Below are 25986 nucleotides of genomic sequence, written 5' to 3' on the forward strand. Positions count from 1 at the left end.
AGAGATTTGGGGTCAAATTTAAAACACATTTATTTAGAATGGCTTTTAATACCCAGTTGACAGTTTTTATTCTTTTTTTCCTCTTTCAATCTCTTAATTCTTTTAGTTCACATTTTATTCTTGTGTGTTTTTAATTGGCATTTTCATGCTTTTTTTTTGTTTCACAAGTTTTCTTTTTTTTACCATCTATTTTGAATGCTGTGTGTCTATAATGTTTTTATTTTGTAAAGCACTTTGTTGACCTGTGGGTTGTTGTAAAGGGCTATAGAAATACAGTATACATAACATGACATCATCAAAATATCTCCAGTCATTGGTTTCCTTCATATCATTACTCTTAATGATAATTAAAAAGCCTTAATGCATACAGGACAAGGTAGATCTACTTCTGTATTCAGGCCGCACATATGAAATATTTCCCCCTCTGGTCCTTTACCCTAGAAAATGTTAGAAAAAAAATAAAAACACAAGAAATATGATGTGATATGTTCCAAAAAAAAAATCACATATTTATAATAATAATCTGTTATCTGATTTCCTCAGTGAAAATTGAGCCAAGTATTTGTGACCTCTATTGCAGGTTGAACCTTAAACCTTAACATTTTCTATCACTTATCTATAATTAAGATGCCGTATGACAAGATAAGACCCCCGATTAGCTCCTATCACATGTGGATCAGTGAATTTCAAAGGTGCCACTGCCTCGTTATCGCTCATAAACCCTGTGTCGAAGTTCATCGCAGTGCCTTTATCTTCGTCAAAGCACATGGCGTAAGGGGGAGAGAAAACCAACTTGACTGATGATTGGTCTTAGAAAGGAGAGGGTTAATATAATCAATAATACATTTACATGTGCATGTTTTCTTTTTAAAATATTGATCCAACCGTGTTACAAAAGAATGCAAATTGACAGGGGAGTGGAGCTGTGAGTGAAAGCCACACACCCAGTTCCTGTCAGAGAACACTGCGGGTGCACACACGTGTCAGTGCGGAGGCCTTCAAAGCGACTACACCAAAAAACCCTCAGTTAAAACGGTGTTGCAGCTCTCGTGGGAGCGTAATCTGCTGGTGCAGGAGTCACATGAGGCTGACAGGCCGAGCCTTGCTCTGTGCAGAGGAGGCTGCTCACACCTGTGTGCAGTTTAAGGTGCTAATGATGACAGGTGGGCAGATTCTACTTCTGTTAGTGGTGTTGCTGGCTTCAGCTTCAGTTGTCCCCTGGGGATCCCTCGCTCAGCCTGGCCCCACACTAATCACACAAGGTAAAAAAAAAAAATGAACTCTTGTTTTTCATCTCACTGTCCAGCAGAATCAGATCATTCACACGAGGAGACATGTTAGAGGTTAGCTGCACAGCTTGAACTCTGGTAACTGTCTATAAAGAGGAGGAATGTTTGACAACAATAAATTGACTTGAATGTGAACTGATTAGAAGAGAAACATTAATTCACTAGCTGAATCTCATGCAACTGTTCTTAAAATTGCATATTTCTGTTTAAAAAAAAGAAAGTAAATTCATGAGCAGGAAAATGCACCATTATAAATAAACATGCTGTTTTGTTTCTTGACAAATGTGTTATTTTAGTGATTAAAATGTCATCTGAACTTTCAAAAACTACAGTGGTTGTCCAGAATGTGCTGTACCTACATATTATGACAATTTGTGTCACGTAGGAACTGGTCTGTGTGGTGCAGTTTTTGTTGAGGTAAATATAGTTGGAGTGTTGAATAATGTTGAATTTAGGATTTAGTTATGGCTGTCGGTGTTTCCTCAGTCATGGATTGGTTTATTTTATGAACTGGACATATTTAATGACCGCTATGAGCAACAGATGATTGGATGCCAGTTTGAGCTCGACTTAAAGTTAAACTGAGACTGTACCTCTGTGAAACTGCGGTCAAACTTGTCACCGACAATTTGTTTTTCTATATTCTTAGGATTGATAGAACAGTTAAGACACTTGGTTTAACTTGGTGGTTATTTAACCTGTGCATATTCAAAGTATGTTGATAATACTTTTTTTTTGGACATTAGATATTGACCTTTGATCAGCTGCAGCATGTCGGCCTCCTCTGACAAAGCCTCATATGTAAATGTATGAAATAAAAAGTTAAAATGAGTCCATTTTTGGCAGGGTAGAACTAATCACACGGTGTACAGTACATGTTTATATTAGAATTTACAGCTAGGATTGTTTCTGTGCTCATGGTCATTTTTATCAGTGGAAGTGATGATGGCCAAGGTTCAAGGTTTACTTTGACTCTATCTTGGACTGTTTTTTTTTTGTTTTTTTTTTATGGGCTTTCACTCTGTGTGTCACACTTCAGAGCAGCAGCAGAGGAGGATCTGCTGTGCATACACCAGCACACATCTGTCTGCTTACTGAGAGCTGAGAAGAACACCTGAGATCCAGCAGCAGGTAAGAACCAGAGTAATTGGATTGTTAGATTTCAGCTGGGTTGAGTCTAACACACTTTTTCTGAATGGATTTTTCAAAATAATAGTAACACAGCAGCCAGAATATTGACATTATACACTGCCCCTAGCTTCATAGTATATTATCTCTTCTATACACTATTGATATACGTACATAATACAGTCAACAATTCAACACATGAAGCAACGTGTTGTGGATAACTTGGTTAAGAAGTCTTAAGGAAAAAGGTCACTTTTGTAACTTGCTTAAATGTGTTTATCTGATGCAAAATCCCCTTTGCAAGTGTATGTAAATCAAATATCAATAAACCAATAAAGCTGATATCCCGGTGTACAGGGTTATTGTTCTACTCTGTTGGTCAGACTATCTTTGAGTGATTAGGAATGGCTTTAAAAGTTGCACAAGTTGACTTTGACCTGGGGTTATTGTGGAGACGACTTGGCAGGAGTGTCAGAGAGCTCAGAATTGCATAATAGGACTTTATATGTTGTGGTATAAGTGAATCATTTGACTTAAATATTTGTAAAAAAAAGAAAAACACACCCATGTGTCTGTGCAGCAGACTTGGCACCATGGACGTCCTCTTCCTGTTCTCCCCTCTCCCGACCCCGGTCATCTTCTCCCTGTTCGCCCTGGCAGCTGCTGTCCTGTTTTACCTCAACACGCGTCCCAGTCCTATCCAGACCCCTGCTGACCTCAAGCACCAAACTATTGGGATCAAGGTAAAGAGTGTAAAGCTGTTGGATTTCTGCACTAGTAGTAGTACTTGCAGTGCACCCAGGTGCTTGCATCAATGTGCTGTTTTTAAAAACAAACAAACCTGGGAGTAGTAATACCTGTGCTGAAGTCACAAAATAGACTTTTTCTTTTATTTTTGTTCATAAAAATGAGCCAATCAAATTTGAATGGTGACGCATTTCCAAATTTCACAAATTCAATCTGATTTTTGAGCTGAAAAAATTGTAAAACACTGTAATTGTAAGCCTCTCGTTTTAACATGGTAATGGAAAAAGGCAGCCTAAATGCTGTGTCCTGAGGGTTTATAAAGGAAGTGCTTGATGTCCTCAGGATGGAGCAAGAAAGACTGCTTTGCTTGAGGATAACAACAACCTGATCTCATGCTTTTATGACGACGCCAGGACCCTCTATGAGGTTTTTCAGAGGGGGCTGAAAGTGTCAGGTGACTATATCTACATTTACACCCTCTAAAACCCTCCATCTTTGTTCAAACTGATGTTTTGAGTGAATAGACCAATTGGAAACACAATCAACTTGGTATATGTCAACTTAAATAATGTCTTTAATCTAATTCAGCCTCAGATTATCTTTATTATCGGTTGTATATGTAAACACATTACAGCACTAGTAGATTTAGATACTCTTTATTATTAGCATTAGTTTTCTTGGAAACATTTTATTTTTCATACTATATTCTCTTTGGAAAAGTTTATTTAGCGATTTCCGCCAAACTGATTATCACTCAAACGGGCAATAAGATGAAAAGTGAGGGACTCAATCCCTGCCATTCACACCATAGGGCATGGTATGAACTATTTGAATACACACCCTTGTCTTATTTGCAGGTAATGGACCATGCTTGGGCTACAGGAAGCCAGGAAAGCCGTACCAGTGGCTGCGGTACAAGCAGGTTAAAACTCCTCAAAACACTGGGAAAAACATGGTGAAAATTGACTTTAATGAATTAAAGCTGACCTCCTTTTTTTTTATTATTATTCTCTCGTCCATCTCTTCAATAAAGGTCTCTGAAAGAGCGGAGAACCTGGGGTCAGGGCTTCTTCATCAAGGTCTGAAGCCGAACACCGACACGTTTATTGGCATCTTTGCTCAGAACAGACCTGAAGTAAGTAATGTCTTTTTCTTTTTTTGTTTTACTGTAAATAGTTTCTTTAAATGACGTGATGTAATATTGCTGTGTCATGGGTGCCTTGCAGTGGATTATCGGTGAACTGGCCTGTTACACGTACTCCATGGTCGTGGTTCCCTTGTACGACACTTTGGGTCCTGAGGCTCTTGTGTTCATTATCGACCAAGGTAATTGGAGCTTCTCGCTGCACTTTTGATGCTGATCATTTCATCGGTGTCCAGTAATTTGCTGCTCCCCACAGGGTTTTTGTCTCCAGTGTTTTCTAATCTCTTGTCACTTGTTTATCACACCACCCCCCTCCCCCACACCCATCATAAATGCTTAGCCGTCTTTTTTTTTTCTTTCACTACAGTGTTGACATTTTTACTATGTGGCCACGGTTTATCACTGCATATGCACACACTGATGTTCAATGTATTGTGTTTTTAAAAAAAAATGTTCTGCTTTCAGCTGAGATCTCCACCGTGCTCTGCGACAATCAGAAGAAAGCGGAAACGCTGCTGCAGAACCGGGAGAAAGGTCTGAGTCCCGTTCTGAAAACCATCATCATCATGGACACTTTTGACTTGGAGCTGGTCAAGAGAGGATCCACATGTGGGGTGGATGTTATGTCCATGCAGGAAGTGGAGGTAACGCATGCTGAACAAAAAAAGTTGCCTGTAAATCATTGCTCACTGGCTGAAGCACAACCATGTTTGTTTTTTTTAATTTCCAGGCTGTGGGGAAAAGTAATCATCAAAAGCCAATTGTAAGTTTCATATATTTATTATGATTTTTATTTTTTGTTTATGACACAAGCTGCACACTATTGTAATATGCTGATTTCATGTCCCTACAGCCACCAAAACCAGAGGACCTCAGTGTTGTTTGCTTCACCAGTGGCACCACAGGTGATCACGTTTGATTTTTATGGGTTTATTGTAATATGTATAATCTAAAATAAGGAAAACAATAGTAAACACTTCTGAAGTTTTGAGGGGACAGATATAAAGATCCTTTTTATTATTATTATTTAGCTGTAGGCCATGCAATACCTTCCAAAACCAATTAAAAACAACTTTCTTGACAATACTTGAATTTCTGAGCTGCCTCATTGTCCCCAGAGGATGAATCAATTAAGGTGATCCTGAGTTTTTCAACATGTAATTATAATGACTTTGATTTCCCAAAGACACTTTCTGTGCAGTATTTTAGTTATGTCTATATACTGTATATACAAAACTGTCAGCTAATGTGTTGATTATAGCTACTTATCTAGTAGCAAAGATTGCATGCTGACATCATGTTTTTTTTTTCAGGAAACCCCAAAGGAGCAATGCTGACTCACCAGAATGTGGTTTCTGATGCTGCAGGTGTTGTCAGAAGCTTTGAGGTACCAAAACATAATCATGGTACAGGTTACACTTGGTACCATTTACTTGTGGAGAGAAAACTGTTGTTGACCGATGCTCTGCGTTCCTTCCCCCCCCAGACGTCAATTATTCCATCGACTCAGGATGTCAGCATTTCATTTCTGCCTTTGGCGCACATGTTTGAGAGAGTTGTACAGGTAAGAACATGATTGATTCATACAATAATTATATAACATATACATAAATGGGAGGTCAGAGCGTAACCTCCTCACACAGGCCTATAAAGGAATTACACAGAGCATGCTCACAAACAGTGGGTACACTAACAAAGTGGAAGGCTACCAAGGGTACAGACTCTTTGGCCAGTTCAATCTACACAAACCACTGCGGGGGGAAGCACAAATTATTCTAAATATGTATTCTCACACCACCCACCTCAGGTGTAAACATTCAACAGAAAATATTAAATTATAGGCAAGGCAGCTTTATTTATATAGTGCATTTCATACACAAAGGCAACTCAATATGTTTTAAACAAACATTTATCAGGAAGAATTGGAAAGAAATAATATAAAAACAAACTTATTTAATTTAAAAATAACAATTGAAATTTCTTTTATAAAAATATATATATAAAATGACTTCTTTCCAGCCAGACTGATGGCAGATGACGTTAGGAAGCGCCTATCAAGTGCAATGAATGTAAAATGTACAGTATACAATACACACTGCAGTGTGTGTGGAACTTTATGTTACATCACCTCATTGTATTTTTATTATGTGTACATATTTTATAGCTTTTCCATATTTATTCTGTCTCTTCTCTGCTGATGAAAAAACCTGCACATAAAGTCCTTGCTACTTGTAATATTGTTATGGTAACAAAACTCTTGAATAGGAGTTTATTTCTTTGTATAATTTTTTTTCTCTGTTCTTTCAGACTGTGATGTATGGTCATGGGGCAAGGGTGGGATTTTTCCAGGGTGACATCAGACTGCTGCCAGATGACATGAAATCGCTGCAGCCCACCATTTTCCCAGTTGTTCCTCGCCTTCTCAACCGTGTCTATGACAAAGTTGGTAGACACAACAGTCCCCCTTCTCCACCGCTCATTCTGCTTAATCCATTGATTTGAAAATGTTCCGTTTTTTTTCACTGTAACTGCAGCAGCTTCCCTTGTTTTGTTTTTTTTGTTAACTAGGTCCAGAGTGGAGCTTCAACACCATTCAAGAAATGGCTCCTGAACTTTGCTGTGGAGAGGAAATTTGCAGAAGTCAAGGAGGGAATCATTAGGAACAACAGCATATGGGACAAACTCATCTTCCACAAAGTCCAGGTATCTGTTCAAATGAATGCAGGTGTCTGTGTCTGATGGGAAACAAAAACACCAATTTATTTGATGAGAAATGTGCATAAACATGGCATATGGAAGACATTCAATGTATTAAGACATAAAATGACTGATAATTGATCTGTTATACACTTTCAGTATAGATATTTGATCTGTATAATATGTATAAGGTCTGTTGTGCCTTGTCTTGTCATGTGATTTGTTTCCTTTTTTTTCCTTTTCCACTTGGCTGTTCCTGACACACTGAAATGAACCAAATGGGTTCAATGACAGAATTGTTGTGTATGAACACAGTATAAAAGCATTTCTCTATTATGGATAACTAAGCAACTGAATTATGTTGTAACTAGTAACCATTTAAAATGCTTAAAGTTGCTGTTGTACACATTTTACATATATGACCATTAACTCTGTCTGCAGGAGTCTCTGGGTGGACGTGTGCGGATCATGGTGACTGGAGCAGCTCCCATATCTCCCTCTGTTCTCAACTTCCTTAGGGCTGCTTTAGGCTGTCAGGTAAAAAGATTTTGTTCTGTAGTGTCTCTCAGCTTTTCTTTTTGTCTTTTTAATGTTGTCAGGTAATGACATGTTGAATTTGAAACTTCAGGAGGAAACACTCTGAATTCACTTCAGTTGTTTCTAAAATAATTTGAATCAATTGGATGGATTTAAAGGCTGATGTCAGCGGGTTTCTAATCAGCCTCATGTTTTGATGGATTAAACTGTGGTGAACTGAGAGAGCTGCAGGAAATCCACACTGATACAGTAATGGCTTGTGCAACAGCATCCATCTGGTGCTGTTTACATGAAGTTGTCATGGTGACCTGGTCACACTGCTCTGACTCTGCTTTCATCTGACTGGTGCCAGATCTTTGAGGGATATGGGCAGACGGAGTGTACAGCCGGCTGCACCTTCACCATGCCGGGTGATGGCACTTCAGGTATGTAGTCCTGATGTTGGATTTGTTTCTTAATACCAGCTAGAAATTGACATTGAACATTGATTCACTTTTACATGATTTTAAATTGGTGTTTCCCCAATCGTGGTCTTGGGGAACCCCTGCCCTGCATGTCTTAGATGCTGCCCTGCGCCAACACACCTTAGCAGGACACCATCTAAAACATGCAGAGCTTAACACTTTAGGTTTTGTCAACATTATAGGGGTGAATATTTAATTCTTCTTTCAACCATACATCATAGCTGGCCTCATTACTGTCTTGTAGACCTTCTGTCACACATCACCCCTGACGGATCATTCATTAATGTCTGCTAAATGACGGACTTGCTTCATTTTCCACAGGACATGTTGGTGTGCCGCTGCCTTGTAATATTGTGAAGTTGGTGGACGTGGAGGAAATGAACTACTTTGCTTCAAACGGTGAAGGAGAAGTAAGTTTGTGCAGATTACTCCCGATTTGAGAAGTAAAGTGAAAATGGGAATAAACCCAAGTAGGTTTAGGGTGACATTTATTTGGTTTGTTAATGCAACTTTGTGAGTACAGACATTTTTGACAAATATGTGTCAACAGTGTGCACAATTACCATTTATTCCTGTTTGCACTGCACGTACAGCTCTCACAGGGAAACCCAATCTCTGGTTTTTAAGTCTTTAACAAGAAACACGGGAAATACAAGTCACTCTGAATCCAGATGTTCACAATGGATCCTTAACAGCACAAAACTCTATATACAACACATAAAAGCAACAAATTTAATTACAGTTTGTCTCTTGATTTTCTTTTCAGGTCTGTGTCAAAGGTTTAAATGTGTTCAAGGGATATTTAAAAGACCCAGAGAAAACTGCAGAGGCCTTGGATGAAGACGGCTGGCTCCACACTGGAGACATTGGAAAATGGCTTCCGGTAAGAAAAGCTAATGTTTGGTGTGTGTGTTTGTGTGAATAAAGCCAAGCAATTCATTCTTGAATAATGCAAGACGAGCTCCTCTCTGGTGTTTATATTAAAGTTCAGTGCTTGGACACAATGATCCAATGGAACCAAAAAAAGTGTTTAAAAAGTTGACAAGATATTTTCCTTTTAATGATGAATCATTTCTGTAAACTCTGTTGACAGAGCGGTGTTTTGAGGATTATTGACCGTAAGAAGAACATCTTTAAGCTGGCTCAGGGTGAGTATATCGCACCGGAGAAGATTGAGAACGTGTATGTACGCAGTGGACCGGTGGCCCAGGTATTCGTGCATGGAGACAGTCTACAGGTACGTTTAACCCAACATGCAGTATTTGTTTCCTGTGATTATATAGAACGTACTGTGATAATGAATCATCTCTATGACTCTAGTCCTGCCTAGTTGCCGTTGTGGTCCCTGATCCTGACATCCTCCCGGATTTTGCCAAAAATCTCGGCTGCCAAGGCTCCATTGAAGACATCTGCAAACACACAGTAATGTTTTGGCCAACATCTGTCAATTACAAGTCACTAAAATGGCACATGATAGGAGAGTGTCTTTTTATAGCACCACAAGAATATGTGCAGAAAACAATCATTAACATTAAAAGACTGTTGGAGGAGTCTTGCACATACCCCAGATCTACACATCTAACTTGAACCTGGTCTCTGCTTTCAGCTGAGAAACAGTTTTAACACAGACCTCTCTCTCCCCCAGGAAATTAAGAAAGCCATTCTCTTAGACATGACGAAACTCGGCAAAGAAGCAGGCCTCAAGTCCTTTGAGCAGGTAACAGGTCTTCATGAATTCCCAATCGTGCAAGTTGCTGGTTCAAACCCAAACTGGATTACTTGAAGTAGTCAATTTTATTTTAAGTGACTTTACATGTATATGGGTGGTCACTAGCCAAGAGGAGCTTGTAATGGGTTCAAAATCCCGGGACGGGTCAAGGCCTGGGGGGCTGGCTCAAAAACAACTCATTCTAATTCTGAACAATGCTCAGTTCGCCCTCTAGTGGTAAAAGCATCTTAAAGAAATGTGTTGCACATGTTCTACTTAACCACATTTTCTTTATTTTATGTCCATTTTCTTGTCTAATTTAATCTGTGTCTAGTAAAAGATTGGAGATAGGATCTAACGCTTTGGTACTAGACCTCCATCAGAGAGTGGACTTATTTGACTTTAGCCTGATGGAAGATCTAGTATTGAGGCCTTGAAGTAAAATTTCAGTGCAAGACAGTGTGCAGAGTTTTGTTTTGAAATGTCTCCAGTAAAGCAGTGGAAACAAAATCCCTGTCTAACCAATTAAATAACCAGGTGTTTATTTATTTGGGATCTTGAATACTGCGTGACTGTCTGAACCTCTCTTTTGTGTCTGATACAGGTGAAAGAAGTCTACCTCCATCCAGAGCAGTTCACCATTGAGAACGGTCTGTTAACTCCCACACTCAAGGCCAAGAGGGCTGAGCTCAAAACTCTCTTCCAGCCACAGATCGACAAAATGTACGCCAACCTCCCATAAATGGAACGAACCAACACCAACTTAAAACCTGCTGTAGTTCAATGTTTTGTTTGTTTTCGTGCCTGGTGTCTTGTGATTAAAACGTAAATGAGTTCACTTCTTGTGCCGTGTCCTTCGTAAATGTCCACAACAAGGGAGATCTGCCATGCTTTGGCTTTTGGAGTGACAAACATTGCTGAGGTATGAGTCATGTGAGACAATGAGGTTCTGTTAAACTCATCTTCCCGCTGAAATGCTGCAGCGCAGTTTGGGGGTGAGCTGGACAGACAGACTTCCTTGGCCACAACGACGAGTGAATCATCGCCTTTTAACAGTTCCAGCTGAAGATTCTGAGCCGTGTATATCGCCTATTGTGCTGTAAATGTAACTTGATTTAGTATTTTTCCTCACTGGCAGAAGAAATATGGCAATGTATTCAGTAAAATAATGTAATGGCATCAATGCAGGCAAAAACATTTTTTGATTAAACTATTACAATTTTGATGCATGTAAAATCAATTAAAGGACTACTGTAGATTGCTGGGTAGCTCGTGAATGCTCACAGGGTCAGAATTCTCCTTTTAATATAAAGATAACGTGGGAATTGAGTGTTTCAAATGCTATATTTGCTAAAATGGGGGGGAAAAGGAGCAGTACTAAACATACAACATTTTACTTTGTAATTGCATGTACTTTCACAAACTGTGTCACATAATAGAGCAAAAATCATACACAATATTAAAGTAACACATCAGTAAAACTATTTGCTTGAGATGGGATCACCCAAGATGTATAACGATTCCACAGGGCCTGCTTGTCTCCTGTCTGTCTGCATAAAATAAATTAATAACACTAACCACAAAGGAAGAGGCACATTTCCCTTCTCCTTGATGTTCTGTCAAAACAATATCAAGTGCAGTCTCATCCAAACAGCTGCAGTCTAACTCAACTTGTGTGTACACTTTAAATACAACATCAATGTGTCATGTTGACCGATGAAGAAGGGGAATGAATGAATAAATCAATGAATGAATGAATGCATGCAGGAACAGTAGTAAGATTGAGTGGAGAATATTTAATAATCCACATGTTTATGAGATTTTGTAGACTGGCAGTGCAGAGTACAGTGAGAGTTGATCTTTGAGTGGAACACACACACACACACACACAAAAGTTGTCATTTCTTTTTGAGTCAACACTGCCCCCATGTGCTACAACAAGACAAGTACATGACATGAAATGATCCTTCAAATTCCACCTGAGGAATAAATGGAACATACTATAAGGCAGGGGTCTTAAATGACCAGAGGGCCACTGAGTCAGGAGGGGGTCGGTCAAGTGAAAAAAGGTTTAAAACTGTAAAACTGCAACTGTTAAAAAAGAGCGCCATAATCTGATATTACAATAACAACATTTTGATGATATTTTAAAACAAGTGTTTCAACAGAACAATAAATAAAAATGTATTTACGATGTAAAATTAATCGTTGCATTAACAAATAACTTGATATTCAGTGGTGGGCCACAGGAAATCAACTGGAAGGCCACATGTGGCCCACGGGCCGCGCGTTTGATTTTTTTACCCTGGTTAATGATTGTTCAAATCCTTTAACATTTATTTTGCACAACTATATCAGCAGTTTATTTTTATTTACTTATTTATTCTGATAGACGTGTCCAGATTAAACATAATACAGAAGTTTATTAGGGACACATGTTAAAATAAAGGGATTAAAGTCAGAACTTTTTATCATTATTCTGACTTTTGCTCAGAATTCTGATTTCTTTCTCATATTTTTGACTTTTTTCCTCAGAATTCTGACTTTTTTCCTCAGAATTCATGCTGGGTTTTTTTCACTTTCGTAAAAAAAAAATGGGGGTCAAAAGTAATTATTCGGTTTTATTTCTAAGAAACCAACAAATAGACCTCACTGTGTGGGAGTGCAGGATGGATGGGACTATGCTGCCACCTAGTGTTGACCGGTGTTTCCTCAGTGAGTCGCTGCCGGGCTGCAGCAGCGGCTGCTGGACACTTCCATCGCTCCACCTGAACTTTCCACCGGGACAGACAAACGCCCTCTCCGCTCTGTGTGAGTCCAGACTCCGGAGCCGGATTACAACAACTATACTTCTACTACTGTTCTTTCTCCTGCTGCTGCTGCTGTTGCTGGAGCCTAAAGACACACACGTCCTTGAGACATTTACACAGATTAGTTGTCAAAACAAATGTCTCCACCTCTCACCACTTCCCAGCAGTGTGTGCGTGGATTACCAGCCTGTGTGCTCCTCAGCGCCGGTGATCAGATTTACCTGTGAAGAGGAGCAGCAGCTCCAACATGGCTTCCCCCGCCACAGGTGACCGCGCGGAGCAGGTAAGCGGAATTTTCCCACTTGTCCTGCGGCTGAAAGCAACTGTTTCCTCCTTAATGCAAAGATGTGACTGTCCTGTTGTTGTTGTTGTTGTTGTTGTTGTTGTTGTTGTTGCTCTGGTTTGTTGAAGTTCCACAAAGACTGAACCGCAGTGGAGCTCGTGTTGTTTCCTTCTTCCTGATTGTTTGATTTTGCCCGAGTTTGAGAGGGAAATGAAGTGTAGAAATCACGATAAAACTCTGACAGAGTGCTTTTAATGTATGGCTCATTTACTCTGGTATGCAAACACTGACCCTCTCTTGTCTGCTGCCATGGGGGAAATAACCCGAGTATGTTGAGACATTTACGCCTCAATGATTCATTCACGTCATATGATAATGATGATAATAATAATAACAACCTGCACGCAGGTGAAGCCGGTTGTTAATGAACGTGTGTTGTGACGCAGGTGTGTTTAAATAGCACTTTAATTTGAGCCATTGTAGACATTCCACTTTTTTTGGTGCCCAATACCGATATCACAAACTCGAGTATCTACTGATATTAGTGTATTTTAGACCATTTATGAACTACGAAGCTGTTAACAATACACATTTGTGCTGAGTTATTTCCTATACAGCTGTGTTACAAATATTGTTCTCCCCAAAAGAAGAAACAGCCTAAACATGACTTTGCTAAAATGCTTCTTACCTGATTTTTATGTTTTATTCACAGTGATATGTAGGATTTTTGGATTGTATTGGAGTTTACAGCTTTATGTCTGATATCTAATCTAGTGATTTTGACCAATATCGATTCCCATTCCTATTTATTTCCTATTATCGTCCCCTCATCTGTCCAGCCAGCTATATATTTCCATTTCTCTGTGGTATAATTATAGTTTCAAATGGGGTTGGATGACGTGATTACAGACAGTTTTAACAATAAAAACAATCAGTATTGATAATTATCACAATGAATGTCAGACGATTTCCGCTCCTGACTGAAAATTTAAGTGGTTTGCTTCATGTTCACGAAGAAATTTGACACAGCAAACATTCAGACTTTTCCGAATAAGAGTTAGGAACAATCAGAATAAACATGTCACACAGTATGTTACATCTCAGATGTTTCTCGACACAAAATAGTAGGACAAACACAAGTTTTACCAACAACTTCCACTCCAGTTTTAAGAGAGCCAGGTTGTTCACACTGAATACTGTAGAAGCAGTTTTCTTTTGTAGTTATTATATAACTGCATACCTGTTTCCTATGTTTTCTGGAGGAGTTCCAATAAAGTCGTTGAGAAATAATTATACTGTTTTGTCATAATAGCATTGCCAAAACAACAAATCTCATGTGGCCTAGTGCTTTATTATAATATAATTTTCCAATAACTGCAGCTGCTTCTTTTGTTATTTCTCCTGTGTATCAAAATTGGTTCAGAGAAAGTTTGATAACATTTTTAAATCAATTCATAAAACTGGTGCTGCAACCTCCGAACATGAATCCACTTGGTCTTGACAAATGTTCCACCCCAGACTTCAGCCTTGACCCGCAATCAGTTTTACAGTAGAAGAGGAATAAAGGAGCAAGTGTCAACATGTTTATCAGTGATTTCCAATAAATAACAGGTCACAGCTCGTCTGCAAATGTCAAGATACCAGTCTGTCTGCTCAGGTGTGCTGTAATGATTACGAACGGAGATAAAAAAATAAATAAAATCACAATAATATTGAAAGACGGATGTTTAGGCAGAAATGAGCCGTTAAAACTGCTTAAAAGAGTTTTACTATTCTGATATTAATCATTAAAATGAACACAATATTTGTTACCCATCAAGAAAAATAATGTGCCAGTTTCTTCATACACTTATGATACACCTCTATTTTAAGCATAAATAGTGTGCTAGTATGTGAGTATGACTATAATATGGAATTAGCTTTGTGTCAATATTTTTAAACAACACTTTTTATGAAGGGTTTATGGATTGAGCAAACAATGGGAATTTTGTTTGCTAAGACTTTTGCATTAGTGCTCCCTCACTTGTTCTTTGCACTCCCCAATTTGCTCTTTGCCGTTTTTTGTTTCTTTTGCGATTCTAAAACTCCATGTCTTCAATCTGACTGGAAGTGGTGAATTAAAAAGGAAAGATGCTGTGTCAGCATTAGGGCTCTGTTATAAAGTCAGGGATTTATCTTTGGTTATTGTACTCGTAGTGAGAGTGGACATTTTTTAAATGAATACAATGGTGATTTAATTGTTTTTTAAAAGGCTTGGCACGGAAATAAATGTGCTTGTCCGACTTATGTAACGGATGGATTTCCAGTTTAACTCATTTGAACATGATTCCGTGTGTCTTTCAGCCTGTCAGTGCGCCTATCTGTCTGTGTGGTTCCTCCCCTCTGGGCATTAATGGTTGACCACAAATTGCGTTGGGAAATGGTAGGCTGTTCAGGTCTCTCTCTCTGTCGCCGTAGTAGTAACTGCCTGTTGTTATGAGGCTATGTCGTTTTGGAGGTTTGTTCTGGCAGAGCAAACACTGTGAGGCTGCAGAGCTGGGCGTGTGTGTGTGTGTGTGTGTGTGTGTGTGTGCAGCACATGCAGCTCGTCTGACGGGATTAAAACCAAGGGCAGCGCAGAGTTTGGCAGGAAGAACCCAATTATTGTGATGACAGTGTAAACACGTGTATCTTACGTGGGGTCATTTGTGACCGGTTATGTGATTCTTTCACATGCTTTAATCTGCATCTGGAAAATTGTTTAAAAACATTTATTGACCTTGTGACATTCTGAGGAAAATATGTCACATATTTGTTTTTTACCCCTCAAATAAGAGGATTTGATGCTACACATAATTAGTACATTTCCTAGTTGCCAAAATCCAACAGAAAATTCCATTTTCCTATTAATATAGTAGTCAATAACTGAATCAGCATGATTTCTCATGTCACAGTTTACATTTGAGTTTTAGTTGCCAATTGCTAAAGCTTGAAAGCCAGTGCTGATATTTCATGTTCAGTAAATCGGTTTGACTATTGTGACCAACAGGTTTTTTTTCATGGTCGGACCAGACTCTAAACGACTAAAGTGGCTGAATAAGGATCATAACAAAATGTTTTCTGCTTCAATCTTCTCTGATATATTTGGGTTTCAGGCTGATGGGAAAATTCAGAATTATTATAATCTGTGGTTTTATGCATTGTTTACAGCCAAACCTCATAATGTAACAAGTGATGTGAGGATAATTGTGGACTGTGAGCCCAACAAAGGTTTGCTTAGCGGTGCTGTAGATTTTGTATGGATTTATATGACACAAGCCTTTCTGTTGTGACAAGAAGAGTTCAGCTGACTCAGCGTGCTGCACAGGAGGGAGGGAGATAACTGATGATTCCCTCATTCTGGCTCTCAGTGCTGCACATTGTCGTGAAGTGAGAAAACATGACCTCAGTGGTGATGAGGTAATGTCAAGTCACTGTGTTTGTTTGTTTGTTGCAGGCACAGCCGTCAGGAGCAACGTGGGGTTAAGTGTTATTTTCTGAGATTATGGGCAATGTGGGCTTTTCTATGGCCGATCTTTAGAGATCGGTTCAGCTGATTATTTTTGTGCAGTAGGTTTGCAGGATTTCTTTCTTTCTTATAACAACAAATGCATAAATAAACATTTATGAAATAATAATTCCATCTCACCAGTCTGCACGGCTCGTATAAACTAAATATTAAATACATGAAACAGCTTATCAAAATTAATAAACTTTGTCAAATAATCTCTTTGAATAAATTGAGTTTTAGTGTATTAGCAGTGTTTGTGAAAGTTTAATTACAGGGCATTTTGGCTGCATTTTTGTTAAATGTACAGTATATACAGAGGCTATAAGAATGTGCAACATAGAGTGTCTTATATCCTTTTTTCCCCCAGCACAGCCTCTGTTTTAAAATACATTTACTAATTTAATAATAAGTTACTACATAAACAAAATTGAAAAGTGAAATCACAGTTGAAAGTTCACTTGGCTTATTTTTATGAACAAAAAGAAAAAAAAACAACACATATTTTTTAAAAGCCTGAATATGTGACCTATAAACACCCACCCCCAGGAGTTGTGTATTATTCCCACAGCAGTTTACAATGGGTGCGCCTGCGGCACAGATCCATGCCACTTGAGCACTAAGGGTTAAATAATAATCAGCTGATAGCAGCAGGAATTAACTCAATTCATTAACCCAACTGGTTAATAACTGCCTCTAATTGTTTTGTAGAGCTTGTTAGTTTGTGACTCGCTCAGCCTGACACACAGTAAACCATGGTTACACAAAAACTCACAGTCGGTGCATAAAGTGTTGTGGGAATATTTACACCTGCGATGGGGCATAATCCAAATAATCAATCTGATCTGAATTATTGGGCATGTTTGAGACCTTTTTCCTTTAACGGCTGTTAGCCTTGACACAGATATGAGCTCTCTTCTAATTATTAATGATTTACGGCCTATTTTGAGGCACTGAATAGTGTGTTTGTCCATATAAATAAGATAAATTATCCTTCATACATACATACAGATATACACACTTAATAGAAGTAGTGCTTTTCATTCAGTTTAGCAGCATTTTTTTTAAATGTATTTATTAGTTTATTAGGCTGGGTTAAAATTAACACATCACAGGTGCATTGCATATATGGTTACAATATCGGGAGACTTTTCTACTCTAACATTATCAAAAATACATCACCGTAATAAATGAATTTGATATACTGTATATATTGTCTTACTTTGTCTTTTATGTTGACAGCATGACTTTTTATTTTCTGTCTCGGCCAGCTCTCCGTTGAAAAAGACGTTGTTAATCTCAATGGGACTTTTCCCTGGTTAAATACAGTAATTGAAAAAAGGAACACATATGACATGTTGCAGGAAGTAATCATTTGTGTGGAATTCTGGTTCTGTTCTGTTTAGCCTTGGTGGAGTGCCATTCTAGTGCAGGGTCACCTGTAGTTCACAGTGTTTCTCTGACTAGGATATTTACACAGTCATAAAAGTTTTTCTTCCTTCCTGCACATCAAAGACTAAATTATCCGTCCAAGTCGGAGGAAACCGTGTTAATGTGTGGTTCATCTTATCTGTGCAGGGTTCGGCTCATCTCCCAAGTTTTAGTTTCCATGCAGTTCTTTGAAAACAGCCCGGCGGAAACTCGGTGCACATGAGATTAAAAGTGGTTTTGGATGTTACAATTTAACAAGTCTCTGCAGCATGTAACAAAAGGCTGAAACACGCCTAAAAATGATGACATGACACTTGTTTTGAAAACTGCTGATGAAGGATCAGACTGTAATGATTAACTGTCCTCGTTTGCACAAATGTCTAACTTTAGCCGTTAAACACTGACAGATTATTTCATTCTAAACAAGGCCATTTATCACTGGAACAAATGGGATTATTTACTTCAGCCCTAAGCCAAACAAAAGTATACATGGAATAAAACTGACCCTGTTGCTTAGCAGTGCAGTGACAAAACATCTGCAACTTACTGAACATCTGCCCACTGAAAGAAAGGATGAATGAATGGATGAATGAAAGAGTACCAGTGTGTAACCAGTAATGACTTAGGATACACACCCACTCACTCAAACACTACATACAGGGTCATAGCACTGACTGACACTGTAGTCTGAGCTTGTTGTACTGTATCTGTCTGAATGGCTCAGCGTTCCCATGAATGGTTTCCTCAGTGTGGGTTAGAACCCGTGTATTATTATGTTATATTCCTTACTATCAGGGACGAAAAATTAATTTGATAATGTTGCAGACTTTTAGACCAGTAAGTGTGTGTCTGGGCAGTGGCATTGCTGAAGGAAGCATTCAATAATTTCAGTAATTTAATACCACGCTGAATAGAAATACTCCATTCCAGCTCCTGCATGGCTTCTATTGTTACTTCTTAGTTGTAGTGGGAGTCATTTACTCAATCTCAGGCTCACTTACTGCCTGAGGGGACATTTCCTTGTCTTCCTTAATCTCACTCACACTCTGGGCTCCAATACTGCAGGGGTAGAATTACCCCTGCAGTATTGAAGCCCAGAGTGTGATCCGAGTGTGTCCTCACTGGAAGAGTCATGAGCGCGGTGTCCGACACAAGAATCAAACTGCACAATGCCGAACAGTAGATCAGTTAAAAAGACTTAAATCCCTGAAAACATCCATTAATCTCCAGCATTTAGCATGGAAATGTCTAAAATCTTAATATTTAACAAAGGAGTCTGGTGTTCTCGTTCAGATGTATTTTAGTTCAGTGAGTGCGTCAGACGGAGTCCGCTGTGCTCCGGTCATGCAGGAAGTACTGAGCTAATCTTTTTTAATCAACTGATTCTAATGATTCAGTACACAGAAAACAACTGCTTTGCTCACCACTGTGTGTTTGTGTCGCGTATAAAACAATACACTACTTTTTACACTATAAAAACGTGACTGATACCAAACCAAGTAGAGTTGAGCCGAGCTGAGTCACGCTAGACCTTTAGCCATAAAACAAAAAAAATTTCCTTTTTTTTTGTTGTTGTAAATTTTAATATACCGTACAATTTAAAACTGAGATGCACATTTTTTTTACAAAAAAATAGCAAGCTTGGTCAATGGTCACCATCCACCATTAAAGCATGAATTGTTTCTGTACAGTATTCTGTCAAACCAGAAACACTTAATAATGGAACTGCCACTGCCAGAATTCTTAATTCAGTTTGGTAGGATGTGGATGACTGAAGCTAAAACATCTTTCTTCACCCACCAACACCCTGTTGACCTTTTAACAAATAGTAGGCTTTTGAATTTGAATCCAATATTATGGATGAAGGACATTATGGAAACATTTTACAACTGTCCCCCTGTTTGATTAAAATGCACATCTAAGCATTTCTTCACCAGATGCACAGCTCTCTAACTTGAAATAAAAACACTGAAATCATTAAGGCACCGGTGGCTTCCAGAGCTGTTGAATAAAGCCGTTGTTGCCAGGTCACAAGGACAATGAAAAAATCATGCATTTCTCTAGCAGCTGCAGAGAAGAGTACCAAAGTAAAAAATGCTATTATAGTTGACGACTTTGTAATGAAATGATGAATATGTGACTGGATGTGAGATAGAGGGCCAGGGAAATCAGCTTGGTGGTAGAAAGTGAGTCACAATCAGAGTTTCCAGGTCTGGTCATATCAGCATGCGGATGACTTGGGTTGGCGATGAGACCATTTTAGGCGTGGAACTGTGTCCTTTTCTCAGCCATTAGCATTGTGTTAGTGCGCCAGTCCCGAGACAAAGATGGATTGTAAATCAGAGAAGGATGGAAAGTCTGTCTCTTTGTGACTTGTGTTTGTGTGTCTGCTCTTTCTCACTGGTCATCTGTCTGTTTGTGTGTCTCTGTGTCTGTGTGTGTGTGAGGGGTTCCTTCTCCTCAGTGTAAATGAGCCCCTTTATTTCTTTTTTTTTTAAGTGTTCTTTAACCTTTTAATCTGACATTTGTATTTATTTGGGGTTGTGCAAGAAGTGTCCCATCTGACTGGTTTGTTATAAGGCACCAAACACATCGGAGCTTCCTCAGGCACAAAGTTTAAATATCTTGGGTTATTATTTCTGTGTAATTTATTCAAAACTTCATCACGAAGTGACAGATGATCTGGTCTTAACAGCTCGGTTCGTGAGACACCACATAGTCACCAGATTCATAACGGGGCCATAAACTGCCTCTTGAGTCACAAAAACTTGGACTAACAACAATCGCTTGTCATGGTGTACTGTATACTAGAGCTGCAAAAAATGTCAGAAAATGATGATCAGTGTTTTATGTTCTCAAATGTCTTGTTTTGCCCACAAACCAAAATGATTCAGTTTGAACGATTTCTTTGTTATACGGAGCAAAGAAACCAGAAATATATTCACATTCAAGAAGCTGAAAAATCAGACAACTCAGGAACAATTTACATGTTAATTTGTTTTTAAAATGTATTACTTGTAAATCACATGGATACAATATATGATCTTGCCACAAAATATTCATGGACAACTTTTCTTTTTAAGTGATATTATTAATCATTTCATTCCACAATTTATTGATCCGCTTCTGCAAAGTATGAGAAGGACATTTGTTGTAGTCAGAACTGTCCAAGGACGTGTTTACTTGGAGATCATTTTATTTTCCTTCTCCATTTTTGTGTTAACGTCTATGATATAACTCTGCCAAGTCATACTTGTTCAAGGACATCTGGGTCTGCCTCAAAATTCACAACTCATTCAAAAAAGTGAGCTGAACTCTCTGTGAATGAGTATGTTGCGAGTGTGTGAGAAAAGAGATTTGACACATACCTTTGTTTCCAGAGCTCTGATTGGTTCAGGTCTCACAGTTTGTGGGGTTGTCATGGAGAAATCATGCAACACTATAGTTGCTACCATCGGGATCCATCCATTGCTATGGCAATGCCCCTGGCAACCAAGTATGAACTGAGTGATTACTTTCCTCCCCGGCTGATCATTATCATGACTTTATCAAAAGATGTCATTAATCTGAAGAGTAAAGTGATCGATGGTTTGCATGAGCTACATTTGGAATATGTGCATTCTCATTTTATTCTCCATAAATAAGTTTTAATGCAAGGAGAAGGACTAGAGGAGAAAAAACATGAAAAGAAAATTCATTCATTACATCTCACACAGCACTGGATTTGTCTTTCTGGGTTAAAAGACTAATGGAAAAATATGTTAAAAAAGGCTATTGTGAAATGGGATTTACTGAATCGAATACTGAAGTAGAAGAAAGGAAAGGACATTGATCATAAGCATAAATACATTTGCAGAGAAAAACTGGGAACAAGTCTTGTCCTTTTATTTTGTGATGCAGTCAGTAGATGCTTAACTCGCATCAGCATCTCTGTCACATGACTTCCTACAACTGGTTTCCACATTATCTCTCAAAGCATAAACCACTGACATCAGCAGAGAATGATCATGCACAAGTATCAGCCTGTATTTGAATGATGACAATGGCAGCGTTTCATTTAAAACAAAAACAAAATTGTGTTGCAGAATCAAATGTGTGCTGTTTCTCGGTTAAACTCTACATGGTGATACATTCTTTTGTGGTACAGCAGTATAATATAGATGAAGGTTTGTGAGAAGAACACCCATAAAACTTGTGACTCTGACTCAGTTTCTCCTCATTCGTATGAAGAGCCTTTATCTTTAATCAAGAGTTTGCCTCTGCAATAATGGTAACACCCACTCAGACAAGCAGACACAGGCCGACTGGTTGTTGTACACACTACGAGTTCTTTTGGTGACATCAGACCTTACACCATATTTTACACAATCGTGTATTGTGACCACAAGCACTTTTTTTTTTCAAATTAATTTGCTGAAAGAGGAATTTGTCTTTCATGTTCAGGTATGAACTGGGGTTTGATCATGGTCAGTGTGCATCTAAACTTGCCGATCCACCTACCAAGCCTGTACCCTGTAGGCTCCAGTGCACACTGACAATAATGTAAAATATGAGAGATTAAAAAGAGGTTTTTGGTTGTTTTTCAAAACACAGTCCCTGGCTTTTTTTACTCCATCTCATGGTCTTACCCCTGCATAGTGTAGTTGTGATAGAGAAAGCTTTAGTTGTCACTACTCAACCACCTGTTGTCACTGTGCAAACATGGGTAGGTGTGAACATCTGAGCCATTTGCTGACAGCTCTGCTGACTAAAGTGTATTTAAAAAGTCAGGGAAAGACAGCTAGTAAACACTGAGTCAATTTCACACATGTAAGTTTGTAGAGTGTGTTTATAATTGTGGCCTAACGTTATGGTCGATTCACGGGAAAACTGGTGTGACATGTACACTGGAAAGCTAATGATAATTACATTATTATTACATGTCATTTAGCAGATGCTTTTATCCAAAGAGACTTACAATGCAATTGAGTAAAATCAGCCAGGGGTGGAATCGAACTTGCGATTTTTGCTGATTTTGATTTACATTTTTTACATTCTGTGCATAGTGAAGTATAGGATTGTATCCAAAAATCACATTTTTATCTGTCCGATATATCCGATCAAGTGATTCTATCTATTTCTCTATGGTATAGTTAACGTTTCAAATGTGGTTTGGAAACATTTTTACAATAAAAGCAATCATTATCGATAATTCATTATTAATATGAATGTCATATAATATCAAGGACTTTTGGATTGTATAAATACCGATTTCCATCGCTATTCATCACACATCGAAGGCCTGTACGTGCTCCACAAGAACAGAGACATTTGTTCTCTCGCCCCGACATCATTATTTTCTTGCAGCTCGTTCTCGACACATCATCTGGGCAGAACTTTTCTTCTTGTGTGGTGTCCGACAAGTATTGTGTAACTGGCCAGAAATGTGAAACGTGTGCGTGGTTCATTCAGAAACCTCCCTGGAGTTGTGCACTCGTGTTTCTTGTGAAGTATGGGCAGAAGTCTCTTTGTTCTTGTTCCTGCCACACGGAGAAAAAGAACAAATGTACAGGCCTGAAGAGTTGAGCGTCAGATTTGAATTCTATGAATGAAAACTGTAAAATAAGGGGAAAAAAACCCCTCAGAATATCAGGTGAACTGAATCACACGACACTACTGAACAGCTCCAGACACTTGGAATCAAATTTCACTGTCTCCTCAGCACATGAGTTAAAGCCACTTACTGCTGCTTATTGTGCATCATTCACCGGCAGACACACACACTTGCACACTAATACTCTGTCAAATACTGAAGACACACACACTCTCTGACAAAAACCACCCAAACATTGGCGTTTTGTCTGCTTCAGATGTGCACATGACCGCCTTCGCTGTGATGAGGAATGTAACATACAAACCTCGCCGTGTAAGCATACAGCTAAATATAGATGAGCGGCCTTCTTCTTTACTCTGTCCTCTCTCTGATCCTCCCCGTCTGTCTCCCGTCTCTCTCTGTGAAATAACACAGCTATACATTATAAAAACACTCCAATTTTCCATAGTCATGTAAACATCTGCCTACACGGACTGTATCTCAATACTGGGTTGATTTATCCAGCCTCATTAGCAACCCACTGGCACTTAGCAACCCCTGCCTCCTGTAACCGCCGGCTCTTTTGCTTATTATAATTCACAGTTATGGATCACTTACTGTGGACTTCTGAAACAATCCCTCTTTCACTAGGCCTTTAATGGCAGGCTTAAAATATTAGTATTGTTCGGTTGCTTCTGATGCCGCTTACATAAATGTACCTGTTCTCATGAGTCTGAAACTGAGACCAAATTTACACAAACGTAAACAGAATAGTGGAACTGTGCTGCTTTACTGACATGAAAAGCATAACATTTATTATTCTATTTAAATTTAGAATGAACTGTTTGTTTCTTTCTTGATTTATGTTAGACAAGTATAGTATATAATTTAAAAAAATTTCCAATATTTCAGCTTGAGTACACTTTTGAGGTACATTCACTTCTTGACTATTTTCATGTTGCACTGTTTTTTTTTATTTCAACTGCACTTAATTGTTTTATGTCCTGTTAACTCCACTGTTTATCTTCCAGTTTTCAGATTAAGATGTCACATCTACAACGGATTCATTCAAAATATTGCTTTTTATCTTCTATGTTTGAAAGAAAAAACCAACTCACCCAGAAAACAATATAGAGCTTCTTTTGAAATGAATGAATCACTCAGTTGGTTGTTGTAATTGCAAGAATTGGCCACAAGATGTCAGAAAATTGTTCAGTTAAAACTTGAAATCTTGTCTCAGTAAATGGTGACACAAAAATGCAAAAAACAGCATTGATACAAAACAACAAGTGTCCAGACACCACTTGTTGCTCCCAGAGGAATCAGTTTACTTGTTTCTTACTTATCCAACTCTTCATTTTGCTTGTTTTCCTTTGGTCAATCCTACTCGGTGTGTGTGTTTATTTAAAATGGATTTGTGCGGCTTGGGACACGTTTGTTTTCACAAAGTAGTGATTAACCATGACTCCACCACGGAACATTCTTCTGCATTATTCTGCAGAAGACAGGGGTGTAATTTTACATCATAGCGCATATTTCAGTTTGGTGTGTGAGAGCAAACTCTTCTCCCTGATTACAAACCTTGAATACCTCTGCATAGTTACAATAGTATTTGGCAAACTGGTTCACATTGGCATGATCCATTTACACAAAAGTGCACGTATAGACGCACGGCAATAATCCACAGTGATCGGCCTCCATCTTTGTTTGTTATTGATCACGGAGAGGTGGGTGGTGGAGGAGCAGGTGAAGCTTGGCAACTGCAAACCAGTCACTTCTTCACTTCTACTGATTCACTGATCAATAAATACACAGAGACTTGTTTGTCAGTATCAGTCTTTCTTTCCCTCCCCAGAGAGAGAATAGTGAAGAAGAGGAAGGCTGATGTCTGACAGCTTCCTTTACACAGACAGAGAGGGAATTCGACTACTTGTCGCTTTCTCACTGTAACACCTTCACGTCTCTTTGTTTAGAGGCTACATTCTTATGTTTTATTGATACATCTGCTATCTGTCTTTTTTATATTGTGGTGGCAATTTTACACTTTTTAAAGGATAAAATGTGTTTTATTTATTTTTATATATATATATACATATATATGAAATAGTATATTGCACTATTGTGTCAGTTGTCGTCGGTGCTCAATTTTACAGATTCAGCTCTATGACAATGTTTGGAGGATGTAATATATGTTAATATGTGTCATTGAGATTGTTTTTTCTACATCTTATATATTAATTTCTCCACAACTATCAACAAAAACACACACACGCTGGTTTCCATGACTTCAGAGGACGTTGCATTGACTTGGATACTTACTCTAACCTTAACCATAATTACTACTGGCCTAATCCTAACCCTGACCTTAACCTAACCTCAGCATGTCTTAAAATGTAGTCATTTACATTATGGGTACTTGTTTTTTTAGGAAGTCCCCATAATGTGACTGTAAACAGATGTAGGTCCCCACAACATAAGGAATACCAGAGTTACACACACACACCTATGTTTGCGCTTTATTCATAGCGAGGACCCTCCTAGACATAATGCATTCCCTAGCCCCTTACCGTAACCTTAAAGGAATACTTTAACGATTTGCATTTAGCTTTGTATTACTAGAATAGGGGTAGTATTTTTGAAAAATTGTGCC

The 25986-nt window shown here is 38.5% G+C and overlaps 1 protein-coding gene across 2 annotated transcripts; it reads left to right on the forward strand.

Moving 5' to 3' along the window:
- The first annotated feature begins 1247 nt into the window (after positions 1–1247).
- On the forward strand, positions 1248–10552 carry acsl5 (acyl-CoA synthetase long chain family member 5). Of its 2 annotated transcripts, XM_044014235.1 has the most exons (22): positions 1248–1262; positions 2329–2420; positions 2998–3160; positions 3507–3618; positions 4022–4086; positions 4198–4299; positions 4391–4490; positions 4774–4952; positions 5039–5071; positions 5162–5213; positions 5622–5695; positions 5795–5872; positions 6616–6750; positions 6877–7011; positions 7447–7542; positions 7895–7967; positions 8328–8416; positions 8773–8889; positions 9100–9243; positions 9327–9428; positions 9652–9723; positions 10319–10552. In XM_044014235.1, the coding sequence occupies exons 3-22, from the start codon at positions 3011–3013 to the stop codon at positions 10454–10456; spliced, it is 2046 nt and encodes a 681-aa protein (XP_043870170.1). In that variant the 5' UTR covers positions 1248–1262; positions 2329–2420; positions 2998–3010; the 3' UTR covers positions 10457–10552. The 2 variants fall into 2 exon arrangements, with proteins under 2 accessions (XP_043870170.1, XP_043870169.1); XM_044014234.1 differs by lacking the exon at positions 1248–1262 and having other exon boundaries at positions 2315–2420; positions 3001–3160.
- The last annotated feature ends 15434 nt before the right edge of the window (positions 10553–25986 follow it).

Source organism: Solea senegalensis, linkage group LG18, assembly GCF_019176455.1.
Source record: "Solea senegalensis isolate Sse05_10M linkage group LG18, IFAPA_SoseM_1, whole genome shotgun sequence".
In the NCBI taxonomy this organism is placed as follows: domain Eukaryota; kingdom Metazoa; phylum Chordata; class Actinopteri; order Pleuronectiformes; family Soleidae; genus Solea; species Solea senegalensis.

Excerpts from the sequence above, each read along its gene's own strand:
- acsl5 (XM_044014235.1), top strand. The coding sequence starts at position 3,011 with ATGGACGTCCTCTTCCTGTTCTCCCCTCTCCCGACCCCGGTCATCTTC. Across the intron at positions 4,953-5,038 it reads TGTCCATGCAGGAAGTGGAG|GCTGTGGGGAAAAGTAATCA; the intron begins GTAACGCATGCT and ends TTTAATTTCCAG. Across the intron at positions 9,429-9,651 it reads AAGACATCTGCAAACACACA|GAAATTAAGAAAGCCATTCT; the intron begins GTAATGTTTTGG and ends TCTCTCCCCCAG.